The sequence below is a fragment of the Bos taurus genome, chromosome 2, assembly GCF_002263795.3.
Source record: "Bos taurus isolate L1 Dominette 01449 registration number 42190680 breed Hereford chromosome 2, ARS-UCD2.0, whole genome shotgun sequence".
NCBI lineage: Eukaryota > Metazoa > Chordata > Mammalia > Artiodactyla > Bovidae > Bos > Bos taurus.
The window spans coordinates 20,806,400-20,827,692 of NC_037329.1; the positions used below are offsets into that span (position 1 = coordinate 20,806,400).

A 21,293-nucleotide genomic window follows, 5' to 3' on the forward strand; every position below is an offset into this window, starting at 1 on the left:
ACTAAGCAAAAATCCCCACCGGGCGCTGACGTGCAATTCATCTTGATTGATTCTGGTGGTAATTATGTCACGTGACGCCATGGAGAGAAATGTCCTTATATCTATATCAGTGCTCGCCAACACGCCCCGGGACGGCTCCTGGCGCCGAGACGCGCGCGCGCTGGGGGCAGATCGGCCTCCCTCTCCAGCCAGCTCTCTCCGGGAGCCCCCTGACCAGGCTGTGCAGCAGGCCGGTCACCTGTGCGCCGCCGGCGGCTGCCACTGCTGGGTGCATCTGCCACCGCCCGGCTGGGCCGCCCGCCCGCGCCTGCCCGCGCCGCTTTAAGTACGCGGACTGAGGCCGGCAAGGAGGAGGAGGAGGGAGGGGGAGGAAGGGGGAGGAAGGGGGAAGGGAAAGAAGCGGAGCGCGGAGGGGGAGCCCCGGCTCCAGGCACAGGGGACTAGGTGTGAGGGTGTGAGGGTCCCACCCCCTACACCCCTTCCTGCAGCCGCTCCCTCCCCCGTGACGCCGCCACCCTCTTCAGTTTGCCCGCCAGGAGCTTGTTGCTTCTAGTTCAAGGCGCGTAATTGCGCCGCTCTCGGGGAGCCAGGAGCCCTGATTTACATATTTCTCTGCCCGGCGCTCACTCCGAGCAGTAACTTGGCTCTCTCTACTGCCGACCCGGAGCGCGAATGCCAGCCTCAAAACACTCAGCCAAAAGCCTACCAGAAGCTCACCCGGCTCAGGGTCTCGGTGCCCACTCGGCCCTGTCGCCTTCTCTTCTCTTTCTCCTTCCTTGTCCCCCTTCAGTCTTCTCACTTGTCTCTCCGTCCTCTCTCCTCTCACTTCCCCGTTTCCTTTTTTCTTCTTCCTTCCTGTTACTTTACTCCCCTCCTTGCCGCTGGCTCACTCGGTCCCCTGACCCTCTCTCCTCCTTTGCCCCAGCTATGTGTCCCCGCCTCAATCTCTCTCCCTGTTGCCTCTCCGCCTTTTCTCTTGCAGTGCTAAAGCAAGGAGGGAGTTCAGCCAGCGGAGATACCCCGTGGCCCTCCAGAAGCTTGGGGGTCTGCTGAACAAAAGGATCTGGAGTCCTCTCAGGGTGCCTGGCTTCCCGCTTTCCCGCTTTTCCGCAAGCAAGCAAGCAGAGACAAACCGCCGGTGCCTCCGCCCGTCTCACCCTCTCTGCCTTCTGGCCTGGATAAGACCAACCAGCCTCACAACCAGCTCCTTCCCTGTGTCGGAGCCCCGCCAAGGCCTACGCATCCGTGCCGCGTCTCCCCTAGGCTTCTGCAGCACCCTAGGGCCCGCAGGGCCACTGTGGGCTCCCCGGAGGTCCGTTGGCTCTGGGGGTGAGGGGCGGGCTCTCAGCCGCTCTTGCCTCCTGGTTTAAGCCCCTCTTCTCCACTCGACCCTGAGGGCCCCCCATCCACTCTCCCCAAGGCCTCACTCTCCTTGGCGGCGGCTGCGTCCCTCTTTTCTAGCCCGTGGGGTGGGGGAGTGGGGTGGGTCCAGGCGAGGCCTGGGCTCAGCCTCAGGAAAGCCAGCGTTTTCCAAAGGTGAAACCAGTCTCTTGGCAAAAAGCTCCCCAAATCCGAATCCCGGAACTGAGGGCAGGAGGTTGCCTTTCGCTCCCCAGGATTCCTCTGCCAGGCAATCAGTCCCAGCATTGGTCCCAGGCCTCAGCCCTGCGCCCGAGAGAGGCAGTGCAGGTTGTGAGGCTGGTTCCCTCCCTGGCCCCGGTCGCCGCAGTGCCCGTGCCGTGAGCTCTGCCCACCATGCCGACTGACAGAGAAAAGGCGGGTGATCAGAGCGCATATCTATTTTTCTGACCAATGTTCCCCCCTTCCTCTTTTATCTCTTCCCTCCTATTCTCCCTCCCACTTTCTCTCCTCCGCCCCCTCCCACATCAGCTTCCCTCCGAACACTGCGCAAACAGGTCGGTGGGGCTGGAGAGCAAGAAGCCCCCCATCCCAGAACTGCCCATCCTTGCATGCACCCTCCACATAACTGGCACCCTCGCCCAGATTCCAGCTAGCCCCCTTCTCCTCAGCCTAGACCGCTGGCACACTTGTCTGCCTCCCTATCTCCATCTCTTGCCCAAACCTCTCCCTTTCGAGCTCGGAGTTGACGCCCCAGGATCTCTCTCCTAAAATGGCTCCCCGGACACTGCACATTAGCCCAGCGGCCGCTCAAGACCCAGGGCAGGAGCCGCGGGGTGCCCCCCGGCTGGCTCTTTATGTGTCTGCAAGTGCGCAAGATTTTGGCACCTTCTCTCTGCACGGGTGGGGCGCAGGCAGCCCGCTGCCCCCAAAGTGGAGTCTGCTGACCGTTAAAGAGGGAAATGGGGGAGGACGAACCATTCAAGTTCAACGACATGGCGACGGCGCTCGGGCTGGAGGCGCGCTTTGGCGGGGGAGGGTGAGCCATCTGCAGCGGCGCAAGGGTGCACAGGGAAGGGGGCGGCCGGCCCTTCTCTGCGCATTAGCACGAACCCCCACCCCCCACAACCAAGCCAAGGCGTTCGTTCTTGGCCCAGCCCGCTTCGCCCTTTGGCCCCAGCTTTCTCCTCCATCCTCACCCTGAAACCCAAGGAAAACCGCAGCCTCCCGACCCGTGCGTCCGGCTCGAGAACCTACCGTGAAGATCCAGGGGCTGTGGCCTCGTCTTTGCCTGCGCGGCCCCACTCGAAGCGCAGGGAGCGCACCGGACCCTGTCTTCACAGCCCGCAGCTCCGCGAGTGGTAGCTTTCCGCGCAGCGCCTGGACGCGATGCGGTAATTTTGAGCCACCCAAGATAAGACACTAACTTGACCTTAACTTTGTCAGGGCGCCCCTGGTATCTGGAGAACGTGAACAGACACTGTCTGGCAGCTCTCGTAAAAACTGACTGGGGAAGAGATTCTGAGTCATTTCATTTATTGCCACTACAGTTCTGCAAGAAAGCTTTTCCTCCCTGCCAAACTTTAATTATTTATGCTCTTTTAGGAAACGAAAGAAGAGGAGAAACGCAGGGAAACACCCAGAGCCTGTCCCTTCCCTGAAAAGTCTTCGGAATGGGCTCCCTAAGTCAAGTGACCGAAGAACAAAAATGTGGGGAGATTACCTTTGTCCAAGGACGGTCGGACAGCCGGTGTGTCCCCCGCCCCCACTAAGGGGGGGTGGGTGCAGCTGGAAGAGGCGGGGTGAAGGGGCACACCCTCCCCCCACCCCCACAGACATGAATATTTACAACGGTTCTGGGTTTCTCCTCCACGCGCCCGCCTCCCGGAAGCCTCTCCATCCCGCCTCCCTTGGGGAGAGCCCCCAGGCCTTAAAAGCGTCTCCTGGCCGGCCCTCTGAGCTCTCAGCCGGTTGAAAGCCAGACCGAGCCGTTTTTCCTTGTTTAAAAACCTTTTCTTTGGTCAAGAGGCCCGCCTGGACTGCAGCATTTCGGAGGACGCATTTGTCTTTGTGCGAGGGAATGTTAAACATTCAGATTTCAGCATTTTGCTGGGGTATTTGTTTTTTTCAGATTTCATCGTGCTTCCAAATCCCTGCTGGGACTTTGGTTAGGAAGGGAGAAAGGACACCACCGCCTTTATATTCGTGTGGATCAGCAAAAGGGATGGATTTGAAAAACACTATTGAAGCTCCAATCAAGAGACAAAATTTTACACTTAGGATAATTTCAATCTCTTTGGGGAGTGGTCTTCACGAATATCTCCTTCCATCCTACATCCCAGGCTAAAGCGAAAGAACACAATGATATAATGGCGTATAGTGCAGAGGAAATGGTCTCCCTGTGTTGTCTTAGGGCCTTGGTCTAAGTCCGGTTCCCTGGCCCTTTACCCAGCCGGCCATACCTGAGGTCCGAGTGTGGCCTCTGCCTTTGTTTGGTTATTTTGAAGGGGGCAAACCTTACCGGACTCAGAGAGACTCAGTTCTGATACCATTGCCTCCCTGAGCCCTACCAGCATTTCTAAATAATAGGGCCTCCCTCAGCAGCTTCTTGCTTCATTTTTCTTTTTTTAAAAGGAGCTGTTTAAAATATATTTCATCAGATTTGCTTCAGAGAAGGGGAGTTGGAACCATTGAATGCTCAAAATTAGAGACTTAACGTTTTTCTAATTCTTCCACTTGCTAAAAGCTACTAATTCTCTAGTTTCCATCTCTGAGCTAGCAGGGAGCTGGGGTCTGCAAGAGCTCAGAATACTGAGCAGGCCCCAGGTTTCCTGGCCTGGTTTAGAAGCTCTGAAGACCTAGAGGGTGCCGGGTCCACATTTGCTAAGGGAGGCTGCTGGGCTCCTGGCAGAGGAACCAGTATGGAGGATTTCCACAGGACGTAGCCTATTCACAAGAAGCCTGACTGGAAAAACATGGCAGGGAGAGACGTTTTGTATTGAAGTCAAAGGAACCTCATATCTTGGCAGCCCCCTGATAACAGCAAGCTTCAAAGTTTGAGAATTTAGGCAGAATGCAGAAGTCCCGGCCAGCAACAAGCCGAGGGTTCACTTAGTGTGTGGGACACGCTGAAAGCTGCTCATGGTTCCCCTACCTTGGTATTTTATATGTTTTGTTCATAGGCTTTTATACACCATTTCCTGACTAACTTGGAAGCCATTTTCTCATTTAATGAACAGTCAAGTCGACAGCCATAGTGAAACAGCAACCAGGAAAGAAAAACGAATTTGGTGACCTGAAATACATTAGAAAAGAATCTGAAACATTTTGAAAAACCGACAGCAGTCCTGTGACAGCTTGACTGGGACTTGGATATTTATTTCCACTGAAAACATTTCTGTATGTCTGATACATACAAGCTATTGTTTTTGACAAAATAAACAAAACAGGTACAAAAATTATTAGATAGCAGAGAAAATGCAATTCATCTAAACATCAACTGAGGTCAGTTGGGCTGAGGCTCAGGGTGCCCCATGAGGTCCATTCCAGATCTTGTACTGAAAATTCTTGGTCTTTCACTGAGAATAAATCATCATTGTACTTTTGAGAAAAAATCTTCAACTCTTTGGCTGTGGTGCATCTCACTAGAAGAGAGGGAGCTATTTCTCTGAAGGAGGTGGAGAAGGGGCAGAGATGATAGAAGGAGCTTGGGGGGCCCTTAGGGTCACTGAAATCAAGGCAGGACACCCCAACACACCCAGGACATCTCTACCTGGCATTCAGCAACCCCACCCTCCACAGAGCAAGCCTGCCAGGGCCCATAATCTCTCAGGCTCTGCTGGAGCAGGTCAGACATGGCCTCAGAAAGAGTACAGCAGTGGGGCCCCTGGTGAATCTGGTGGGCGGTGAAGAGAATGAGGAGAGAGAACTTCTGCTTCTCTCTGCTTGGTTGAGAGAAGAGAGGGGGCTGAGGATCTGAAGGGCCTCCTTTCTAACCCTCCTGATTTCTGGCTGGTGGGAGAGACTTCACCTCTCCCTGCAGTGGTTCATTACCATAATTCAAGAAAGAAAGACAGAGTGGACACCTTTTCCCACCTCTCCAGGAAAGCCTTATGGACAGGCAGACTCTAAGACCCCCCCCCCTTTCCTGGCTCACTCCCACCTCCCCCTGGATGTTTCCCTTCCTCCTGGTGCAACTCAGCCTCAAAGCCAACTAGGAGCTTGCCTCACCAGAGTTCAGCTCTGGGGGTCCAGTTACAAAGTGGAGGGCCCTAGCATAGGTATGTGTGAGGTTGTGGGAGAAATGGGGATTTTACCAGTCCATCTGGAGATGGCCATTTGCTGTGGAGCCCCAGCCTCCCTCATCCCATCCAAGGGAAGGAAGTGCCCAATCCATTCAGCCCAGCTGGAGGGGCCAGCCCAGCCTGGACTCCAAGGTGTCTCTGGAGTTTGTCTGGCCACCACGCCCCCTTACTCCTTTTTCCTCCTGAAGGTCTAAGGCAGCTACTGTCCTCCCAAGGGAGAATGGTGCCCTTTCCTTCCTCCAGAGTCAAGATCCTGGCTTTGCCACAAGGAGTTTGGCTGCAAAGAGACAGAATTGTGCCGTCAGCCCTTTCTACTCTGCTAGGGAGGTCTTCCTAAATTCAGTTTCACTCTGAGCCCTAGTAAGGTGTCTGCTGGATGCAGAAAGGGCTGGGGAGGAGGAGATAGGAAGACGAATCAGGTGGAAGCAGAAATGCTAGTACAAAGGCGCTAAAGTGAATCTGAGGGACAGTACCCCAGCTAAGAGTTAGGACAGGTGACCCTAGACTTCCACTCTGGAAACCTCAAGGCCGAGGCTGCGACTTCTGCAGGTTTCTCTGAGAAAGGGGGAAAGCAGGGACGCTTAACTGGCCAGGTTTCCAAACAAATCTCCTGCAGGCTTCTGGGGCTGCTGTCTGAGAGGGAGGGTACCTGGAACCAGTGGAGAAGGAGCAGAAGAAAAAGCCCCATCTTCCTTCACGGCCAGGCCTTGAAAAAAAGGCAGGCCCAGCTCGGCCGGGGACACACACGGGGCTAGTACAACGCCAGCGCCTGCTCGCGCAGCACCACGCGCTTCTTCTTCATACGCCGGTTCTGGAACCAAATTTTGACTTGCTGGTCGCTGAGGTTTAGCCTGTTGGACAATTCCTTGCGCTTCTGCCGGTTGATGAATTCGTTGAGAAGGAATTCATTCTCCAGTTCCGCAATCTGCTGCTTTGTGTAGGGTTTCCGCTTCTTTCGGGCCCTCCCCGGGGCCGCCCCCCACGGTAGGCCTGCAACACAGCCCCAACCCAAGTCAGCCCGGCCCGCTCCCAGTTGCCTGCCCGCCCCTGGCGGCTTCCCTCCCTCTACACACTCTCCCCAGCACCCCACCTCCCACCCCGGCCCGGGGAGCTTTGCTCGGGGAGCCTGGCCACCCTTTACCGTCGGGCAGCGAAGGTCGCAGGCAGGAGGCGACGCCCGCCTGCATTGTCATGTTCAAGTTGAGCGGGCCTTTGGCGTCGTCCTTGAAACCGGCGGAGCAGGGTGTCCCCTCGAGAAGGGTTGAAGAGCCCGGCGCGACGCGGCCCATACCCGTGTAGTCGTATTTGGCCGCTTTGAGAGCAGCGGCCGCAGGGGCCAGACTAGACTCCGGGATGAAGGGCGGCCGCGCACGGCCACGCTCCTCCGGCTCCGCGGCCGCGTCGGGAGTATAATACTTGGCCTGTTCTTCGGATCCGTCCTTGGCGCCCAGGGGCTGCAGGCCGAGAGGCCCAGAGCCAGCCAGGTAGGGCTGGGGAAAGCTGCCGAAGGCGGTGGCACCAGCAGGCTGCGCTGGGGCGCAGGAGGCGGGCGTGGTGGCCCAGGGCAGCGCGCCGCGTGGGTACGAGATAGGGGGAAGTGCGGCCAACTGGCCGCCATTCGGCCGCAGGTTGGAAAAGTAGAAGGAGTCGGGCGACTGCAGATTCAGAAGCGAGCCCACATAGCCCGCTCTGTAGAGACTGCGCTCACACATCTCCAACAAAGGGCTTGGGCTGCGCTCGCAGCAGTATTTAGTTACAACCGGGAATAAGAGGGACAGGCTCAGACGATTGGACGAAACTTCGCCTGCAGGTTCTTCAAAGCCGGTCATTTCAGCACCGCCTACATCCCCCGACCCATTTCCCTCGCCCCCGCCCCCATTCAGGGTATTATGATAACACCCGCAATATTCGATGGCGAAGGACGAGGTTGCCAGGCCGAGCCAAGTCATACTGAGAGAAGATGGAAGCCTCTTTGAGTTTCCTGGACGATTTCAAGAGCTAGGGGGCATTGAGCATCGGGTACCTCTGCCTTAATGTCCCTTGGGACCCTTCTTGGTCTTGACTGACTTTGCACTCCCATTTTCTGCTGGCTACTTGGGTCAGGCTTACTTTTACCAGCTTTCACCTGCAGCTGAGGCCTTTTCCAGTAGGGTGCACTTCCTGGCTTGTCCAGAGAGCCCTTGGTCTGGTAAGGCCATCCTCGGTCTGTAGGCCTTAGCAAAGCTAGTCCTACCCCGTCCCTCCCCACCTCATCCCTCTGTACTGGACTGTGCACAGGTGACCTGGCAGTGAAAACCCAGGGCTGCCTGAGCCCCAGGTCCCAGGCTGCAGGCATAGTTTGCTGATAGAAGAGAAATGCATCACAAATTCTGCCCAAGTTTGGCGCCCAGGAAGGAGGCTTCACATCACTCCTGGTGTGCTTCACCATGGCCCAGCCTTCTGCTCCTAGTACAGTCAGCATCCAGGTCCCTGTAGAGTGCTGGCCTGGGGACCCGGGCTGCTTGATTGGACAATCGTGGCCAAAGGCTACATTCTTTTAGTGGCCAGCAGTTCACCTTGGCGATTACACCCAGCAAACCAGAGTTCCAAGGTGTTCATTCACTCCGTGGCGTGCAGTAGAGCGAGCTCCCCTGACCTGGTGTTGAAGAACAGAAGACCAGAGCCACCGGCCGGGAACAGCGGGGCACACCGAGGCACACCGAGGCCGCGGACTAACTGCGTTCCTCTGCTCCGCGCCTCCAGGGGCGCGCGGGCCGCTGGCGGGTTCGGAGGTCTGGCGAACAGGGAGGCGGGCGGCAGCGCTCCCTTGCTGGGAGCAATGCGGCAGCCCCCGGCCGCAGTTCCTCCGGTCCAGTGTGGCCAGAGGGCTCAGGATCCTCCTTTCTTGCCTCCGGTCCCAAGACCCCCAGCGACCCGCCTCCGCCCCAGCCTGCAGCCCGCCTCGCGGTCCCCGAGCCAAGCTGGAATTGGTTAGACCGCCAGCTCCGGCAAGGAGACCACACAGGCGCCGCCGGAGGGCAAGGCTGACCACCGCGCTGCGACTTTATTGTGTGAGTTATGGCGACCAATTGGGCGGCTCTGGGGAACGCAATCGGCCTCTTCCCCTCGCTCTGGGGCGGGGGTAGGGGGTGGGGATGGGGGTGGGGTGGCAAGTCTGGGCTCCACAGGGCTCCGTCAGAGTTTCCTTAGGAGCTCAGAAACAGAGAAATATTCCATTCCCTTGTCCTTTCGTGGGGGGTGTAGGCACGCGCTGCAACCTCAGTTCCTGGGGACTTAGGGAGCCTAGGCTCTCAGGGAAACTCGCCCTGTTTTCGAGGAGCTACAACCTCCCTAAGTCTGAAAGTTCCAGTTCCAAGGGGTGCCTGCAGTCTTTTGTCTTCCTATCTCAGTACCATTTCCAGGTCCAGGGGTGTCTACTTCGGACGCTTAGGCGGGTGCTTGCTGCGGTTTGCCCAACGGGACTAGAGGTATAAAGGAATCAAGAGAGAAATAGAAAAGACGAACAACTAGACTCTCTTTTCTCCTTGGCTCAGATGATGCCCAGCTGCCCCACCTCATCTTCTGGGCTTATGATTTCCTAGGTCCAGCAGACAAAGTTGTATGTTAGAGCTGGCAGGCTGGGGACAGGGAGGGAGGGAGTGAAGGAGGGCGGCGAAGTGGGAGGGTGTCAGAGGCTTGGCTGGTGAACTGCAGAATGGGAAAGGAGGATTTGGTCGCGGAGTTACAAGGCGAGCTCTGCCAATGCCGCCTACTGCCCAGGAGATGGCGAGCGAGCTCCACGCCTGGGGAGGCGCCGCCGCACGGTCAAGATCAACAGTGAAGGACGGCTCAGCCGGCCTGGGGTCGCCAGCCTGTGCCGTCACGGCCCGCGGCCAGGCGCGGTCAAGCATCTCGAAACGCCAGAGATGGTAGCGGCAAGACTGGCCGGGACGGCGGAGCCACAGGGATCCGGATGGCTGCCAGAGACTGGGAAGGGTCGCGGCCACCCCTTTGGCGGTAAGTCCCAGCTCCGAAGTCTTCTTCGCCTCTTGGATCGCGCGTAGACGCGGGGGCCTCGATTCTCCACCGGCGGCGCTCGAAACCTGCCAGGTTTTGGAGGCGCTCTGCCGGTGGCCTTTCAGTCTCCACCCGCAGCAAAGGCCTCTCCCCGAAGCTTCCTCCGTTCGCCTCGTGGGTCTCCCTATCAGCCCTCCGGCCGTTGATCGGCTCCGCTCAATTCGGAATATAAAAGGAATGCATATAAATAACAAAGTCTTCATCTGTTATTGATTTAGCCGTCAATTCAAATTCCACTGGAGAGCGTTTGAACGCAGTTTTCACCTTCAGCAATCCTCCTGTTTCTCTTAGGCGGGGAAAATTGACCAGCGAACTACAGATGAAAGGAAAACCTCGAGGCAACCCTCCCTACCATCCACGGCAGGAAACCTGAGAAATGGACCTGGGAGATGGGGTGCGGTTGTGGAGTCTGGAATTTACAAAAAGAAAAGAAGGGGAGAGGAACGACGATGGAGAAGGGAAACAGGCCCATTTTAAATAAAAACACATCTTGTGAGAAAAAGAGAAATATGTTAGTGACTCTAACCGAAGTGGAACGTCAGGACGGTGTGGCCCCATTTTCAGGGGTTATTTCTTATTGAGAGATTGAATCGTGGTCACTTTTCCTATTCTCTCTGTCTCTGCTCCTGTCTGCCTGTCTCTCAATTAAAAAGAAGTTGCCTACTCGCAGTCGGTTGCAAGATATGGGGGGGGGGGGGGGGTGGTGGTGAAAATCAAGCCGATGCGGAGAAAACGAAAGTAGCTCTAAACTTTGGGTCTCTGAGTTTTCTCTGGCAGATCCATAGGGAAATTCTCCCACTAGAAGAGTTTACATATTGTGTGAGGTTTTAAACAACTATATTTAACTCGCATACCAAAAAGTTAGCAGCCATTGAAATCATTGAGCCCGGGCGCTAACAACGAGGAGGCATCCAGTTCCTTAGCGGCCATTTCCCTGAGTGGCAAAAAGCCCTCAGAAATAAAGTTCCTAGTGCCTAAAAATTGCGTCTAGAGGTTTAGGGTGTATAATTATGGTTTCAGCCTTCAACTGCTGTATGCAGACTGCCGGGAGAAAGCGATAAGGGATAAGCCTGAAATGTTTCTTTTTCAGTTTCCAAATATGGATATGACTAATTTCAAGACCTTCCTAGAATAGATATTTATAACAGCCTTTCTAGGAAGAAAATCGCCAACCCGAGCACATATATATTATATTGGTTTAAAAAATAAAGCCATTTGAATAAACTGATAATTTTCTTTTCAAAGAGAAGTAGAATTTTATTGGGGACTTTTTTAAAGCTGGTCTGGTAGAAAAATATAATTTTAGACACCACAAATTATATCCTAATTTAAAGATATCACTATTTATGTTAAAGCCACGGAAAAGGAGGGGAAAAGGATGATGGAAGTGCAGAGCCTGGAGGTTTTAGAGACCAGAACTGGTGTTGCATTTCCTTCATCTACAGGGAACCATGGCATTTGGGATAACAAGATTTTATAATAAATAAGAACAGTTTCTAGAGGCAACAAGAGCTTGGAAAAAGAAAACTAATGTATAAAGACTCAGAATAAACAAGAGAGTTCTGTTTATTTGCATCTCCCTAGGAGTAAAAAGTGATTTTTAAATGCCTGAAGCACTGCCCATGTGTCTCAGCTCACAGACATTGCATCTACAAAAATAATCTCAGTTGTATAAATATGCAGCACTTTAAAAGTAGTTATTTATCTTCATTTTCAGAGACATCTTTTATTTTTTTCTTCCTGGACTTCAGAGCTCCACATTTCCCACATTTGTTAGATGCTTTAAGCTCCAAAAGAGCCCAATACATTTGTTCAGTCAAGTTCTTCACTGGGTTCTGGATTAAAGTTCCCACCCATGGCCACATCGATTCAAACCTCTTTAAGGGAACTTAGAAGATGGCCTCAATTCTAGCCCCACAAATTGGAGGCCAAGGAGAGGGAATGCACTTATACCATCCATGGGTCACTCTGCGAATTGCAGACATTTAAATATCTCTGTCTAGAGAAATGAAAGCATCCATGAAGACACATTATTTCCAAATTAAAGATTATAAAAGCACAAATCTACAGGGCGTATTGTACACATACAACAGCAAACGACCCAATGTTGGAAAGATTGTCTTCACTCCACTATTGATACAAACCCTATTTAATAAGGCAGCTGCTTTAAAAGCCATCACAGTACCTCCAGCCTCCTGTTTTCAGACTGTCCCAAGGACCCTAGAATACTGCTTGCCCAGAGCTGTTTCCATTTGCCCCAGGGTGACTGCTGAGAGCTAATGATTCAATTACCCAATCACAGGATATGAATGACTGCAAATCCAAATCCTTCTGCCCTAATGGATTATGAAGATAGTAAATGCTGGAAATAGGCATAAAGAGCGATTTAAAAAATAAAACCCTAAAATCAGAATGGCACTTCTGAAATTCATTTGGGGGGATTATTCAAAAATACTTCAAGTCCTTTATACTGGCCTGGAGGGAGAAACAGAACATTAAAAAGTCATAAAAAATAAACCTAGACAAGAGCAAAATCAATAATAAGAAACAGAAGTACAAAGGTTGGGCAGCAAAAGGTTTTAGAGCCAGATAAGGGGAAAAGAGAAAAACAATTCACAAAATTTGCCATCACTGGCAGGGGATTGGGGGAATTAAATACATATTCAAGTCTTTCCAAAAGTCTTTTGGAGGCAACTGAAAGCATTTAAACTCTGTGGCCAATCTGGCCCACATCAGGAGACAGTGTCTTTGAGCTTGGAGACGATTTTCTTGTCTTTCACTCTTCGGTTCTGAAACCAAATGGTCACTTGTCTCTCAGATAGGTTCGTGGCAGCCGAGATTCGCCGCCGCTTGTCCTTGTTAATGAACTTGTTAACGGCGTACTCGTTCTCCAGTTCTTTGAGCTGCAGTTTGGTGTAGGGCACCCTCTTCTTTCTCCCCCGACGGTAGACACACATGTCTGGCTGATTTAGAGCCACATCCCCTGGTATTTAAAAAACAAAAACAAAAAAAAACAGCACGGGAAAAATTAGATGGGGATATATGGAGCACACCGCTGGGGACTGTGTGTGTAGACTTGGAGAGGGTATAGAGAATGAAGAAAGCCAGGCTGTTTACATTTTATTATTATTTATACAGACATTTTATTTACACATTATTAGAGAAAGATTATTTACACTTCAAAGTGAAGGCCAATTTGATGGATCATCATGGTTTCTTACACCGGCATCTTAACAAGCCTGCGATTTTATGGTGTGGTTGTTGGGGGCTCTCCTAAGGACAGTTTCTGCAAACGCTGGTTGCAAACATACGAACATACATAGACTTAAGAAAAAGCCCAGGCTGTTTGTTCAGACTTTGATTTCTTGTGTTCCTTGGAACTTGAGGGCTCTTGGAAGCTTTAGCGGCATTCTGGGACATTCATGTCCTTGGAAAGTGGGGCTCAACCTCATGACACCTCTTTGGGGAGGAGGGGCCAAGGCCTGGGCGAAGGGCAGCAAAGACCTTCAACTTTAGGAGAAAAATAGGCCTATGCCCACACACAGGAAGAAAAGGGTTGTAAGAGAGTCAGTTTAATCAAGGGATGAATTTACAGATTTCACACAAACTGTTCCACTGGGTTTAACCGCGGTTGGGGGAGGAGGACAGGCACTCAATTCCCAAGTAGGGGCGCAGACTCCCAGTCCTTTCTTTTCCTTCTTTCTCTCTTCCTCTACCTCCCTCCCTGCATCTCTCCCTCTTGCCCTTTTCCCTTTCCCAACGTCCCTACCTGGAAAGGATGACTTCCAAAAGTGAGAGCCCTGTGGCTGGTCCTTGGCGCAGTACACCTGGCTGTTCCACCCGTTGGCCAGCGTCCAAGACTGGTAGCCTTCCATGGAGATGTACGCCTCGTGCCGAGGCTCCCCGGAGCCGAAGGTAGACACCATGTCGATGTAGCCGGGCACATGCTGGTAGGGACTCGTGTAGCCCTGATAGAAAGACACCTCCTTGGCTCGCGCGGGCACCTCGTTGGCTGGTACGCTGCTGCTTGCCAGGCCCGACACGTCCATGTACTTCTCCACCGGGAAGCCTCCCAGCGAGGCGTGCGGCGACGACTTGAGAGCATTCTGCTGTAAGCCCACGCCGTGCGACATGCGGCAGCTATAGTAGCCGTTGCCGAAGTGGTAGCCGTAACCCAGGGCTGGGGCGCCCGGGGGCGCTGCAGCAGCTGCGCCGGGCGCCGGGCACTCTTTGGCGGAGGGCGCCTCCGGGCGCGCCGCGACCACAGCCGAAGATGACGACGACGAGGCGGAGCCCGCGCGTTCAGAGGTCCCCGGGTATGCGAAGCCTGAGGCCGCCGCCGCGGCCGCGGCCGCTGCCGCCGCCGCGGCCGCAGCGCGCCCAGAGTGTGTGCCGGCGAACACTGGCGCCGAGAGGAAGCCGCGACACTGGCCCGGCGCCGCTGCCGCCACAGAGGAGGAGGAGGACGAGGAGGCCGGGGCCGCCCCGCCGGCCCCGCCGTCCGCCCGCAGCCCGTCCATGTCCCAGCTCGCGGCACGGCTCATGGCCCGGCCCGGCCCGGCCCCGGCCCCGGCCCCGTGCAGGACACCATGGCGCTGCGCGCCTCCTCCCTCTCCTTTCTCTCCTGTTCTCTCGCTCCCGCCCTCTTCCTCTCGCCCTCTCTCCCTCTGAGAGCCTCCCGCCTCCCGCCCGCCCGCCCTCCAACAGGTTAGCTCATCGCGGGACGTTTATAAAAACGAAGTTCAGGTTGGGAGGGGGCCTGGGCCGGTCGGGGGGCCGCCTCCCTCCCCGAGGGCTCCCGCTCGGGGCCGTGCCATTGGCTGCGCGGGGCCACGTGGGAATGGGGGGCGCAGGAGAGCCTGGCTCCCGGCCGGGGCCCGGGACCCACCCACCCAGGCCCCTACCCCTCCCCAGCTCTTGTGCAGCCCACCGCCCCTTTCCGCCCGCCCCCGGACTCAGGCGTTTGCGGCGCAGCCACCCCCACGAGCTGATTGCGCGACCGCCCATCCTGGGCCCTGTCTGCGACCGAGGCGGGCGCCGAGGCCTGCGCCTTGTCTCGGCCACGGCTGTTTTTGCCACCTCTCCTCGGCTTCCTGAGCTGCACAACTAAATGAAGGCAAAGGACAGAGATGATCAGAATGATGTGAAAACAGACGGGTTTTGATCCTGTTGCTTAATGCCTGGGATTAGCTGACCTAGACCCCAAACCCGAGGGAGCTAATTTTCCCTACCTTGCGCGTTGTTACAGGGCGAAGGCTTTTAATGCAAGTTCTCCCAGGCGATCCTCCGAATTAAGACCAATTGAAGCACAACCCCCTCCGCCCCAGTTTGCACACACTGTCCACCCGGAAAATGCCCACGAAGCCGCCCTGTGGGCGGGAGGCAGAGACTTACAAGTAAATCAAGCGGACGAAAGACCGGTCCTCGGAGCGGCGAACCCGAGAAAAGTCCGGAAGCCTGGTCCACGCTATTCGCCTCTACAGTCAAGCCAGCCGGGAGTCGCCTCCTGAGCTGGGCTCCCGAGCCCTCGCTCAGCCTCCCCGGGTCCGCAGAAAGCTTCTCTGCCGCCCTCCTGGAAACTTCTGCGCCTCGCCCTGCAGCCGAACTGCCTCATGCATTTTGCAGCCACCACCCACCCCCGCCCGTTACTCACACCAATTAATTGAAAACTTCACTTTCCCAGGGACCTTTGTTTCGCTTTCTTTTCCTAGCTGCCAACTGCAGAGAATCGAGAGGGGCAGATTAAGAGAGTGTTTTTCCCAAGCAAACTTGGGGCTTGTAGTGGGAACAGCCCAAAGCAACAGGGTCTGACTTCGAGGGGGTAGAGCGGGCCCCAGACAGCCCTGCCAGGGTGCGGGGATCACAACCCTGAAGCCTTTTCAACACTTCCTTCCATTACTCGGCCACAGAATCCCAACCCATCATCCACCATCTTAGCCATTGTCTGGTGTGAGTCCTGTGGCAAATTTAAGGATCCACTTTAGAAGCAACGTTACATCTAATGAGCCGAGGATATTGGAGTGTGTGGGAGAGCCCTCAGAGCGAGCCCATTTTGTTCTGTAGGATTAGCTCCCCAGGCCAGCCCATTTCCAAGAAAATCGCTTCCACGAGCTTGTGATTGGTGAGGCCAGCCTGTCACCTAGCCCTGCTGTTTCTGGACCAAGACAGGACCCGGATGGGGCAAGCAAAAGAGCCAGGGAGGTCGTCTTGGGCCTGGTCAGACATCGCAGGGTGGGCTGGTGGTGTTGGGAGTGTTGACACGCAAAACGCAGTAACCATAAAAGGCTCAAATAAAGGGGAAAGTTATGAGAGGGGCGCTGGAAAGGAAAAGCAGGAGACTTGACCTTTTTGAAGTCTTAGACATGTTCATGATCAATTCGAGACAGGAGGGGCCTAAGCCTCTGCAGAAAATTGTAGGGACTGTAACTCTGCTGGTGAGAACAATTTTGGCTACTTGAGAGAAGGCAGAAGTTAGCAAGAGAAGCTGGATTTTTTGTTTGTTTGTTTAATACCAGCCAGAGCCAGGTAACAAGGTTGCTGACTTTTTGGAAGAGTTTGGCTAGGGTCTCTTTACCCAACAATATCATTACCAAACCAATCATGGAGGCCGCCCTGAAATGCTCTTATTTTTCCTTTGTATCCTTTTCTTTTTCTCAGAGAGGGAAAACATGTAGATACTTGAAAAAATTTTTTCTGTGACCTCAACAAATTTATCGAAATATTTCTAAAACGTAACTGGAACCAACGAACTTTCAGCCTCTTAAAACTAAATATCACTGTGATTTTGAGTTCTGGAATTTCTGTTCCATTTTTATCTGTTAATACATATTAATGACTGGTTATATGCTTAAAAATGAGGAAAATGACATTAAGATGAGAAGGAAGGACTTGTCAAGTTTTTCTGATTTCAGACAGCCCCTCATTTTTGGCTTAATTGTCCATGCAGCAAAGTAATTTGTTCAGGACTGGAAGCAAAGTCTGAATTAATGCTCTGTGAAAGACACTTCTCAATGGTGGCCATGTCTCTAGTTTCCTTGTGGAACTCTGGCAAGACATGGAGTTACTCTACCCATCCTAGCCAGTGGATATTCAGAGACCAGGGAGGTTTTGAACAATAAGCCTAGCCTCTTGCTATTCTGTAGTTGTATTCTCTTCCAGTACAGCTTTCTAGATCCTGGCCCTGGAGGAGGGGATTCCCCTTAGGAAGGAGGTTCTGACTTGATCCTGTGAAGGCCCCCTAAACCCAGCACCCCAGGGCAACTTCTGCTATTAGATCATGGGGCTGTGGTTGAGTACCAGGCAAAGTCAGGGCTGCTCTGTTTATGAACTAAGATGACACACAGTTTACAACTCAGAGTGGTAGGTAGTGGAGGAATTTTGAGGCTGAACTTGCAGAAACATTTCATTTAACTTGTATATCCTGTATACCCTGTATCCAAGCTGATTTTAGGTTTAAACTTCATGGGAAATTTTTTCTTTAGCTGGCCAGGAGCACAGATTGTATGTGTATGTTGAGGGGGTGTATTATGTTGGGGCTTTAACAACAGAAATAGTCTTTGTTACATGAAAATCTTTGCAGTCTCCAAAAACTGATGTGCAGTTATTCACTGAAACCAGTTTTGCCACCTTTCAAGATGGCCCTTCATTGACCAAAGCCCTGCTCTCCTCTCCCACTTGCTCCTTTCCCTCCTTAGCCTGCCCAAACACTCTTTTTTGGGAATTGATGCTGTTCTGGAAGTCACATCCTCTTTTTTCCTCCTTGTGGCTGATATTTCAGATCATGTCCCTGTCCTGGACTGGGGAATGGGTAGATACAGGCTGCAATTTAGATTTATTGAAGAACATAAGTTCCTCCCCTCGCCAAGAAAGCATCGAGCTCAATTAATCACTTAATCGGTGGCCATTACAACAATAACCTGGTCCTAACAGAATGGAGTCGCAGGAACTACTTTGAAAATGTTTTCTTTGATGGCCACACCAGAAAGTGCAGGACACCACCCTAATTAACCTATAAGAAGCCAAAACTGCAGCGTAGAAATAGTCTTAATTCCAAAGTAAAGTCTTAAATCCAGTGGAACAGGCTGGACAGTTCTTGGTTAAGACCAAGTCTGTGCTCTGCCAACTTTGGAGCTAATTTCCCTCTGCAGGCAATACCCAGTTTCACTCAGGCTGGAAATATCGAAAGGATTAAAAACAACAACAAACCCGGGGTAAAGAAAGGGGTCGTTAGCAAAAACGAGACAGCAGAATCCTGAGTTTAGGCACTTTCTGTGTCTGAGATGTATTCCGTTTGAATTTAACAACACAGGCTTTATTAAATGTAAATTGTTTGCAACAACAACAAAAAACCGCTTCAAACCGAAGTGTTATTTGGTGAAACCAGGTTTACCTCCCGCAGGGCGGTGGGCTCCTCCAGTCCTGGAGGGAATTAAGCACAGGGAGAGTCTTCCCTCTCACAGAAGCACTAACCTCACTACGAAGGGGACGCCGCAGCGTGGGTGCAGAGCTGGAGGAAGAACCCGATAACTTGTTGCCCCCCCTCCTCCCCCCCCCGCCGCCCGCAGGGCCTGCAAACCATCTTCCCCTGTTTTGTCCGACAACTCAAGGTGTGAGGTTGTCCTTGGAATACTTCTCCAGCAGTATCAGTAACTGAAGTCCAGTAAGTGCTCACTCTGTCGGCCCTTTGAGATGAAAGAAAATAAGTAAGTCTCTCTGTCTCTCCTTCCTCCCCCGCATTCCGCAGAGCCCCGCTGTCCCTGTGGGAAATCCACTTGTGGTCATCGACAGAACGAAGGGATGAAGTGTAGGGAAATGCCTAACCACGAAGGGGCGGGGGTTGGGGTGGGGGGCGGGGAGGAGGAGAAGGGAAGGAGGCGGAAGAGTAAGTGATGCGGCTTAGCGTCCCGGCTGGACCGCGCGCAGTTCCCCAGGTCCGGCGCTAGATGTCCCTGCAAGTTTTCCTGTCGCGTCGGAGGGCGCGCGGGCTTCAGGCAGGCAGCGAGTCGTGTTAGTCCAGGAGTCCAGGGAGAAAATACCCTCCCAGCCCCCACCCAAGGCGGTCCAGTGGGCGCAGGACTGTAGGAGAAAAGAGAAGAAGAAATAGACGCAGCCAGAGAGGCCCGGGAGGGAGAGCGCGAGGCCGGCCTGCAGAGGGACGGCAGCAAAAGTTTGCCAGTAACAGAGTCCGCGCTGGAGTCGCCAGACCCACATCTTTGCTAATAAACCGAAACCCCCGAGCCGTGGCAGCGGCACTAAGCCTAAAGAAAATGTACCCGGAGATCGAAGCCCAGGACCTAGCCGTCCTGCTCTCCCCCTCCACCCAGCGGCCCCTGTCCTGGAGAGGGCTTGCGTCCCGCTGTGGACCTGCCAGTTTTGAGCCCCGTTCGCTAGGAGTCTTCCACCGAAGTCAGGAGACAGGCCCCAGAGAGGTTTTGGGGGCTCCACGGCATCTCGGGCTCTACGGGTACCCTTCACCCTTCGGACAGCCTGCACACATTTTCATTACCTTCAGTCGTAAGCCAAAAGTGTTTACCACTTCACCTCGCAGGACCCGCCCCTGCTCAAGAAACAGATATTTAGTCTGGAGGCCTAACAACAACAACAACAAATTTAGGCCTCTTTCATGTAATTCCTCCTTTGGAGCAAAAAGTGCTTTTCAGTCCTTTTGGAGAAAGCCTTCCTGAACCCTCACCCCCAACGCGTCTTAAAAATTCCTGCCAAACCGTGCGGGCATGGGTTGACTTTTATTTTTGAGTGAGTGAGTCTTGTGCCTTGGTAGTGAGTAGGGAGTCCTGGTGGCCTGGATGGTGTGTCTGAAAACCAGGGGCTTTTGACAGGCCGTACCCAGTCTCAGCCTGGACATTCCAGAGGTGCAAGGTTTGGGCATTTCAATAATAACCCTCAACAGAATTGTGTCAGTCTTCTCACTACCTCTATACAGACTAAATGTTTTTGAGGTAGGCCTATATTTAAAGAAGACACATGCAAAATAAAAGAACCAACCAAAAATGCTGCCCAAAGCTTTATAATACAGTATAGTTTGGATGCGATCAGCGATAACTTAAATCACAAGCAAGTTGTCTAACCTCCATGTAGAAAGGTTCTCATCTCTGAAAAAGGGATAGTAATAGAATCAATTTCTATAGTTGTGAGTTTTAGAGGAGCTAATATATGTAAAAAGCACTTGTAATTTCAGAGTAAAAGCTCCATACAGGTCGGCCAGTATTACTACTACTAGTAAATGTGAAATCTAAATAAATTAAGGGACATTAAATATTGGAATGTTCAGTGTCTCCCATGAAACACTGTCTGCTAAACGGACTTCATGAACAATTATAGGTGTCTTTTAGTGTGAAGAGTTTTCCTGACATGGTATCGAATGTACTTTTCATAATAAACGTGCTAGAATAGCAATATTAGTGTTATTTAAAATGTGCAAAATAGTTTTCAAAACCACTAATAAATGAAGGTGTCGCCAAGAAATGGTGTTCTCCCTTTCCATCAGACTGAGGTACGGTTTGCCACAGGCTTTGGCACTAGAGCCGAAGGGTCCCACAGGAAGGGAAGAAGTTGGAGACCCACCCACGGGGTGAAGGAGAAAGGGGCTGCGACCCAGCCACCCAGCGGCGGTTCCTGCGATTGAAAGTAGCTCACAGCCGCTGAAACCGCTAGGAAAACAGACGGGGGCGCCAAACGACAGCAATAAAGACATTCGTGACTTCCGCTTAAGTCGCTCCTCCGCGGATCCCACCCGCTGCCAGGGCCTTGACCCGCCCACGGACCAGAGCCTGGACCGAAGTGTCCCGTTCAGTCCCCAAAGCTAAGTGGGACTAGGGGGAACACTTCCCAAGTTCCTGGGACAGCCCCCCTCCTCTGGGCGCGGCCTGCCAGAGATTGTGAAACTGGGCACCCGGACTATGGAGCAGGGAAGGAAAGGTGGGGGCATCCGCTCGGCTGAGCTCGGACCACGTTAATGGCCTGAAAGCTAGCGCGAGAAGGGCTCATAGTGCTTGGAATCAGGTGGCCTCTGGGGCAGGGGCCGAGGTGGAAGCGGATGATGTCTTCCTCCGAACTCCCGACTCTCACTTTGCTTCCCACCTCTCACCTCCCCAGCCACCAGGCAGGTGCTCCAGCTTTCCATTTTTCACCTTTGGGGGTAGAATTCCGTTTATAACCTTAAAGAGGTGGGATTGATTTTCGAAGCAAAGCTCGCGTTTAAGTTGGTGCCAAGGGGAACAGGAGAGAAACTTTTGGCATTGACTGTGTGTATAAATGTATATAAATATATTTCACACCTCGTCTCCTCTTACATTCCTGACTCCCCCAATGGGTACAAGGTTAAAAGGAAAGCGCCAACAGAGAGATGGGCAAATAGATCTCGGGTTTGCCCCTAACGCACCCCCTAGGTCCTGGGTGTGGCGGCAGGGAGGAAATGGGGGGGGGTCTGGGTTGGGGTCTGGGTTGGCGGTAAGGCGGGGATGCAGGACCCGAGACTAGCCCCCAGATTGCCAGGGTCTCTCCGCCTCTTTGGAAGCTCCACAGGCCGATATCCCAGTCTTGTCTCTATCCGCCCTT

The 21,293-nt window shown here is 53.3% G+C and overlaps 2 protein-coding genes and 1 long non-coding RNA gene across 3 annotated transcripts; 1 reads left to right on the plus strand and 2 right to left on the minus strand.

Moving 5' to 3' along the window:
* Nucleotides 1–6,414: 6,414 nt before the first annotated feature.
* On the minus strand, nt 6,415–7,375 carry HOXD12 (homeobox D12). Its single transcript, NM_001205871.1, has 2 exons — nt 6,805–7,375; nt 6,415–6,653 (listed from the first exon to the last, which is right to left on the minus strand). Exons 1-2 carry the CDS (start codon nt 7,373–7,375, stop codon nt 6,415–6,417), a joined length of 810 nt encoding a protein of 269 aa, NP_001192800.1.
* Nucleotides 7,376–8,801: 1,426 nt separating this feature from the next.
* On the plus strand, nt 8,802–10,386 carry LOC132342956 (uncharacterized). Its single transcript, XR_009491526.1, has 2 exons — nt 8,802–9,659; nt 10,011–10,386. It is a non-coding gene; the product is annotated as an uncharacterized lncRNA (long non-coding RNA).
* An 881-nt stretch (nt 10,387–11,267) lies between these two features.
* HOXD13 (homeobox D13) lies at nt 11,268–14,403 on the minus strand. Its single transcript, XM_024980084.2, has 2 exons — nt 13,489–14,403; nt 11,268–12,702 (listed from the first exon to the last, which is right to left on the minus strand). Exons 1-2 carry the CDS (start codon nt 14,261–14,263, stop codon nt 12,452–12,454), a joined length of 1,026 nt encoding a protein of 341 aa, XP_024835852.1. The 5' UTR covers nt 14,264–14,403; the 3' UTR covers nt 11,268–12,451.
* Between the last annotated feature and the right edge of the window lie 6,890 nt (nt 14,404–21,293).

Excerpts from the sequence above, each read along its gene's own strand:
- HOXD12 (NM_001205871.1), bottom strand. The coding sequence starts at position 7,375 with ATGTGTGAGCGCAGTCTCTACAGAGCGGGCTATGTGGGCTCGCTTCTG. Across the intron at positions 6,654-6,804 it reads GCGACCTTCGCTGCCCGACG|GCCTACCGTGGGGGGCGGCC; the intron begins GTAAAGGGTGGC and ends GCTGTGTTGCAG.
- HOXD13 (XM_024980084.2), bottom strand. The coding sequence starts at position 14,263 with ATGAGCCGTGCCGCGAGCTGGGACATGGACGGGCTGCGGGCGGACGGC. Across the intron at positions 12,703-13,488 it reads TTGGAAGTCATCCTTTCCAG|GGGATGTGGCTCTAAATCAG; the intron begins GTAGGGACGTTG and ends TTTAAATACCAG.